The sequence below is a fragment of the Echinops telfairi genome, unplaced genomic scaffold (genome assembly GCF_000313985.2).
Source record: "Echinops telfairi isolate 266 unplaced genomic scaffold, ASM31398v2 ScPeMD7_655;HRSCAF=1070, whole genome shotgun sequence".
In the NCBI taxonomy this organism is placed as follows: domain Eukaryota; kingdom Metazoa; phylum Chordata; class Mammalia; order Afrosoricida; family Tenrecidae; genus Echinops; species Echinops telfairi.
Genome location: NW_022104553.1, coordinates 21724045 through 21731081, shown reverse-complemented (window position 1 = coordinate 21731081; position 7037 = coordinate 21724045). Strand labels below are relative to the sequence as shown.

General features: G+C 64.9%; 1 protein-coding gene across 1 annotated transcript in view; it reads left to right on the top strand.

Moving 5' to 3' along the window:
* Window positions 1-7037, top strand: part of PRR12 (proline rich 12) — a 45055-nt gene that overhangs the window by 1903 nt on the left and 36115 nt on the right. Inside the window, exons 3-6 of the mRNA XM_045292632.1 lie at window positions 847-1008; window positions 1097-4392; window positions 5070-5742; window positions 6947-7037. Coding sequence (XP_045148567.1) covers window positions 847-1008; window positions 1097-4392; window positions 5070-5742; window positions 6947-7037 — 4222 coding nt within the window. The remainder of the gene's footprint in view (window positions 1-846; window positions 1009-1096; window positions 4393-5069; window positions 5743-6946) is intronic.

The following is a 7037-nucleotide window of genomic DNA, read 5'->3' as shown; positions in this document are numbered from 1 at the left end:
CCCCCGCCCCCCAGCTTCTGGTCCCTCCCTTCGGGGCTCCAATTGGCCCTGTCCCGTCAGTTCCTAAATCCCACCTTCCATTCCAGACCCTTCATCCTCAATTCTGCTCCTCAGGCTTGCTTCTCTTTGCTTCTTTGAATTCTTCCTTCCTGCTTGGCTCCAATTCCTGGTCCCACTTTTCATAGTTTTGCCCCTTGTTTGAACCCTGGTGGCACGGTGGGTGACAAGCTGGGCTGCTAGCTGTCAGTCAGTAGTTCGAAATCACTATCGGCTTGGCTGTCTGCTTCCATAATAAAGACTGACCGCCGTGGAAACCCCCCTGGACAGGTCTATCCTGTGCTATGGGGTCACTGTGAGTCAGAAATGACTGGAGGGCAGTGAGTTTTTGCCTCTGACTGGTTCCGCCCTCTCCTTGATCTGTGCCTTAGCAGTGAGATCAACCATGGGTCTGGTCCTGCTTTTCCTTAGGAATTTCCTTCCACCCTGACTCACCTCTTTCCAAAAGTTCTGGTTTCCCTCATGGGTGATGTTACCCAAATCCCTCTCCCACTCTTACTGGTGGCAGCGTCTTTGGCTCTGGTCCCCTTCACGTGCCCAGATTTTTCAGTTTTGACTCTTTTTCCTGTCTGGGCCCTTGCTCTTCCGTTAGGTTTTCAGCCCATCTTTCTCTCCTCTCCTCTTCCTTCTCTCACCAGGCTTTTCCTCCTTGACTCTGCCCCCACTTCCTCTTCTGCTCTTCCCTTTGAGCCTCAACCTGCTGTTTTGCCCTCTTTCTCCTGAACCCCACCCAACCGACGGCCCCACCCCCACCCCCAACACACACACCAACACCATGTCCTTGGCCAGGTCTTTCTGGACTCTTCGACACTGGCCTTCACCACGCTGGCTCAGCTGGGCCCGACGCTTCCGTCATGAACCTCATCTCGGCCCTGGAGTCTCGGGGCCCCCAGCCTGGCCCCTCTGCCTCCTCTCTCCTCTCCCAGTTCCGCAGCCCCTCCTGGCAAACAGGTAAGCCCTGCACCAGCCTGGTCCCAGGAAGCCCCAGGATACAGGGGATTGGCTTGTGGTCCTTTCTGACCCAAGGTCTCTTCCTCAGCCATGCACACGCCAGGCCCCACGGAGCTCTTCATCTCGGGTGCCCTGCCAGGTTCCAGTACCTTTCCATCCTCCTCTGCACTGTCGGCCTACCAGCACCCGGCATCCTTTGGCAGTCGTCCCTTCCCAGTGCCCTCGTCCCTCAGCCTCCAGGACCCCCCTTTCAGCCCCCCTGCCAATGGGCTTCTGTCGCCTCATGATGTGCTGCATCTAAAGTCCTCCCAGGCCCCCACCGTGCCCTCCTCGCTGGGCTTCGAACGCCTGGCAGGGGGCGGCGTCCTGGGGCCCGCTGGTCTCACCCCGGCCCAGACCCCCCCCTACCGCCCGGGTCCCCCAGACCCACCCCCGCCTCCCCGCCACCTCCCCACTCAGTTCAACCTGCTGGCTTCCTCTTCTGCTGCGGCTGCCGCGGCTGAGCAGTCCTCCCCGCAGCTCTACAACTTCTCAGGGGCCGCCCCAGGCCCGCCGCCCTCTGAGCGGGCCCTGCCCCGCCAGGACACGGTCATCAAACACTACCAGAGACCGGCCAGCGCCCAGCCCCCGCCGCCCCCACCCCCTGCCCATGCCCTCCAGCATTACCTGAGCTGTGGAGGCAGCTATCCCTCTATGGGCCACCGGGCCAGCCTGGCCTGCAGCCCCCTGGGTGGTGGGGAGCCCTCCCCAGGGGCTGGAGAGCCCAGCAAGGCCGGGCCCAGCGGAGCCACCACTGGGGCATCAGGCCGGGCCACAGGCCCTGAGGCAGCTGGGGGTGGTGGAGCTGGGGGGGGTGGCGGGGGCTACCGCCCCATCATCCAGTCACCGGGTTACAAAACAGGGAAAGGTGGCTATGGGGCTGCTACTGGGGCGGGTAACAGGCCCCCACCGCCCCGCTCTACCGCCACACCCAAATGCCAGAGCCTGGGGGGTCCAGGGGCTGCCTATGCCTCTGGGAAGGCCTCTGGGGCTGGTGGGGCTGGAGGCCAGGCCTACTCCCCGGGTCAGCCCCAAGGGCTTCTGGGACCGCAGGCTTACGGGCAAGGGTTTGGAGGGGGGCAGGCACAGGACTTGAGTAAAGGCCCCAGCTACTCAGGGGGGCCTCCGCAGCCCCCTGGCGGCCCCCCACCTCCTGGCCTGGCCACATGTCAGAGCTATTCTCCGGACCAGCTGCAGGGGCAACTCTATGGGGTGCAGGGAGAGCCTTACCCCGGGCCAGCCGCCCACTCCCAGGGGCTGCCTACCGCCAGCCCATCGCTCAGCTACAGTACCGGCCACTCACCAGCACTGTCCGGCCACGGAGGCGGCTGGGGTCCCAGCTCCCTGGGCGGTGGCGGGGAGGCCAGCCCGTCACACATCATCCGCCCGCTGCAGTCGCCACCCGCCACCGGACGCCCACCTGGAGTCGCCTCTCCGGGAGCCCCGGGCAAGTACCTGAGCTCAGTCCTAGCATCTGCCCCATTCCTGGCGCCCCCAGGAGCCGGCAGCTACGCAGCCGGAGCAGGTGGCTACAAGGGCAAGGGAGACGGCTCGGAGCTGCTGGCGGGCCCCGGCGGAGCGCCGGCCGACCGCACAGAGGACGAGGAGTTTCTCATTCAACACCTCCTGCAGGCGCCCAGCCCCCCGCGGACCTCAGGGGCGGATGGCTTGGTGGGCGAGGATAGCGGCGCCGATGCCTCCAAGGGACTTGGGGGGGGCGGGGGGGCTGGGGGCCCACCGGGCACGCCCTACGAGCTGGCCAAGGAGGACCCCCAACGCTACCACCTGCAAAGCGTGATCCGGACCAGCGCCAGCCTGGATGAGGGGGCCACGGCGGCCCTGGAGCTGGGCCTGGGGAGGCTCAAGGAAAAGAAGAAAGGCCAGGACCGGAGCGGCGAGACCCCCGAGGGCCTGGCCACCTCCGTGGTCCACTATGGGGCGGGGGCCAAGGACCTGGGAGCCTTTCTGCAGAAGAGCCCCCCTCCAGCCCCACCCTCGGCTCAGCCCTCCCAGCCCCCGCCTCACGGCCTGCTCCTGGAAGCCGGGGGTCCCGACCTCCCAATGGTGCTGCCTCCGCCCCCTCCACAGCTGCTGCCCTCGGTCCTCAGCCACGCCCCCAGCCCCTCTCCGGGCGCCCCCAAAGTCGGCGTCCACCTCCTAGAGCCAGCCTCCAGGGATGGAGCGCCCCCGCCGCCGCCACCACCCCCACCTCCACCTCCCATCCCCCTGCAGCTGGAAGCCCACCTCCGCAGTCACGGCCTGGAGCCCGGCGCCCCGAGCCCCCGCCTGCGCCCCAACGAGAGCCTGGAGCCCCCAGGGACCATGCAGGAACTGCTCGGGGCCCTGGAGCCGCTGCCCCCAGGGCCTGGCGACACGGGCGTGGGTCCCCCAAATGCGGAGGGCAAGGACCCAGCGGGTGCCTACCGCAGCCCTAGCCCACAGGGCCCAAAGGCCCCCCGCTTTGTGCCACTCACCTCCATCTGCTTCCCGGACTCGCTGCTGCAGGACGAGGAGCGGGGCTTCTTTCCCACCATGGAGGAGATGTTCGGGGGAGGGGCGGCCGACGACTACACCAAGGCCGGCCCCCCGGAGGACGAGGGTGACCCCAAGACCGGTGCCGGGCCACCGCAAGGTCCCCCGGCCTACGACCCCTATGGGCCCTATTGCCCCAGCCGGGGGTCTGCAGGCGGCCCCGAGACGCCGGGCCTGGGCCTGGACAAGCCTCCGGAGCTGCCCTCCACGGTCAACGCGGAGCCCCTGGGCTTAATCCAGAGCGGGCCCCACCAGGCCGTGCCCCCTCCGCCGCCGCCCCCGCCACCCGCCTCGGAACCCAAGGGCGGCCTGACCTCGCCCATCTTCTGCTCGACCAAGCCAAAGAAGCTGCTGAAAACCTCGTCTTTCCACCTGCTGCGGCGCCGGGACCCCCCCTTCCAGACCCCCAAGAAGCTCTACGCGCAGGAGTACGAGTTCGAGGCTGATGAGGACAAAGCCGATGTGCCCGCCGACATCCGCCTCAACCCCCGCCGCCTGCCCGACCTGGTGTCCAGCTGCCGCTCCCGGCCAGCCCTCTCCCCGCTGGGCGACATCGACTTCTGCCCGCCCAACCCGGGCCCCGACGGCCCCCGGCGCCGAGGCCGCAAGCCCACCAAGGCCAAGCGTGACGGCCCGCCCCGGCCCCGGGGGAGACCCCGCATCCGCCCGCTGGAGGTCCCCACGGCCATGGGGCCGGCCTCCTTGTCCACGCCCGCCGACGGAGCCAAGAAACCCCGCGGACGCGGTCGGGGAAGGGGCAGGAAGACCGAGGAGGTGGGGGGCAACCGGCTGGAGCCCCTGAAGCCGCTTAAGGTGAAGGGCATGGGGACTAGAAGACCCCTGGTTCTGAGGGAGGAGGGGGCTGGATTCCAGGGTCATGGGGAGGAGGGTGGCCGCCAGGCTCCTGGGTCTGAGGGTGCCATGGTGGGGGAGAGGGGCAGCTACAGTCAGAATTCCAGGGTCCTGGGAAGAGGAGGTTAGGGGTGACTCCAGATCCTGAGGGAGGAGGGGATTGGGAGGTCTGGACTCCTGATTCTGAGGGAGGGGGTTCTCAGGTCTGAGGGCGCTGAGGCTGGAATCCTGAATCTGAGGGAGGAAGGGCTGGTGGTCTGGACTCCTGGGTCTGACGGAGGGGACCAACTGAAGGGGGCGTGGTCTGGACTCCTAGGTCAGGGAGGAGGGGCTGAAGGGGGCGTGGTCTGGACTCCTGAGTCTGAGGGTGGAGGTGGCTGAGATTCTGGATTACAGACTTTGAGGGGCCTGGGGGGGGGGGTGTCTAGATTCCAGGATTTGAGGGAGGAGGAGGCTAGGGGGTCTGGACTCCTGGGTCTGAGGGAGGAGGGGCCGGAAGGGGGCGTGGTCTGGACTCCTGGGGAGGAGGGGCCTGAAGGGGTGTGGTCTGGAGTCTGCAGGAGGAGCCTGGAGGGGGCGTGGCCGGGACTCTCACGTGTCCGGGGGAGGGGTCCTGATTCCCCGACCCCCACATGCAGATCAAGTTGTCTGTACCCAAGGCGGGCGAGGGCCTGGGCGCCTCTTCGGGTGACGCCATGCCGGGCGCGGACCACAACAGCCTGGATTCCAGCCTGACACGGGAGAAGATCGAGGCCAAGATCAAGGAGGTCGAGGAGAAGCAGCCGGAGATGAAGTCGGGCTTCATGGCCTCCTTCCTGGACTTCCTCAAGTCCGGCAAGCGCCACCCTCCGCTCTACCAGGCCGGCCTGACGCCCCCGCTCAGCCCCCCCAAGAGCGTGCCACCCTCCGTGCCATCCCGGGGCCTGCAGCCCCAGCCCCCCACTGCGCCCACCCTGCCCCACCCGCCGCCCTCCGGCGCCTTCGGGCTGGGGGGTGCCCTGGAGGCTGCGGAGAATGAGGGGCTGGGCCTGGGCTGCCCCTCGCCCTGCAAACGCCTGGACGAGGAGCTCAAGCGGAACCTGGAGACGCTGCCTTCGTTCTCCTCGGACGAGGAGGACTCGGTGGCTAAGAACCGGGACCTGCAGGAGAGCATCTCTTCTGCCATCTCCGCCCTGGACGACCCGCCCCTTGCCGGGCCCAAGGATACTCCGCCTGCCCCCGACGGGCCCCCCTTGGCCCCTGCTGCTGTGACAGTCGCAGGACCACCCCCTCTCCCGGGGCTGCCCAGCGGCAGTAGCAACGGCACGCCTGGTGAGCTGACCCCGGGGTTGGATTTGGGTGCAGTGGGCTGCCGTCGGCCTGATGCAGTAGTTGTGCACTGTTCCGAGGGTTGCAGCTGATGTCACCGTGTGGCCTCATGGCATTTTGGGATATCTTCCTTGTTTTGCCCTGAGAAGTCCTGTGGATTAGTAGTGACCCCAGAGTAGATGTGGGGGCCGGGTGTGAGAGGGGACAGGGCTGGTGATAAGTACTTGGGAAGTATTATGGGTTCTAGGAAGTCAGGTATGGAGCCTGAGAATAGTTCTTAAAAGAAAAAAACAACATATATATATATATATATATATATTCATCAAATAACTATTGATATCTTTTTTTAAGCCATGGAGTTTATATATATATATATACATATATATAGAAACTGCCATGGGGTCTGTAGTCTTAAGTGCTTCTGTAGGACAGATAGAACTGCTTCTGTGGCTTCTCAAGGTTGTCAATCTTTAGGGAAACAGGCAGCCTCATCTTTATCCCACAGAGCAGCCGGTGGCTTTGAACTTCGGACCTTGCAGCCCCAGGGCTGCTAAGAAGGGCTCTAGGGAGCAGACAGTATGTCAGATCAGGGGCAAAGGAGCTTATCCAGGAGGCGGAGTGAAGGGAGAGGAAAAAGATCCAGGCCACTGAGGGTCCAGCCAGGTGGGCCTTGGGGAAGGACAGGCTGACAGGCCTCTAGGTTATAAAGTAGGTGTGTGTCCTGGATGATGACAAGGGTGGCTCGTAGGGCAGGACATTGGGGACAGTTTAAGAGGGGCCATGTGGTGTCACAGGATCTTCTAGGGTCCCTGTGGGTCAGGATCAACTCGGTGGCAATGGGTTGATTTGGGTTTGGGTTTCCTTCCTGTTAGGGGAGCACACAGCCTCAGCTTTTGCCCTCTGAGAGGGCTGGAGGATGTGAACTGCTGACAATGTGGTTAGCAGCCCCATGCTTGTGAAAGGTCATGCCGACTAGCCTCCCAAGGTGACAGCCTAACTTTCCCCAGGGGTTTGGTGCTCTTGGTGTCTGGGGGCACAGTGAGTCAGCATTGATGGGGCGGCAGGGCCCCCAGCATCGACGTGGGCAGGGCCGATGGGCAGGGGCTTGAAGGAGATTGAGAGTTGCCGAGGTCAAGGGGGAAGTGTAGTAGGGCGGGGTGTCTCACAAGCTGAACCTCCCCCCACTGGCACCCTTCTTTCCCCCCAGAACCTCCACTGCTGGAGGAGAAGCCCCCGCCCTCCCCACCTCCTGCTCCTACTCCTCAGCCACCGCCACCTCCACCACCACCACCGCGACC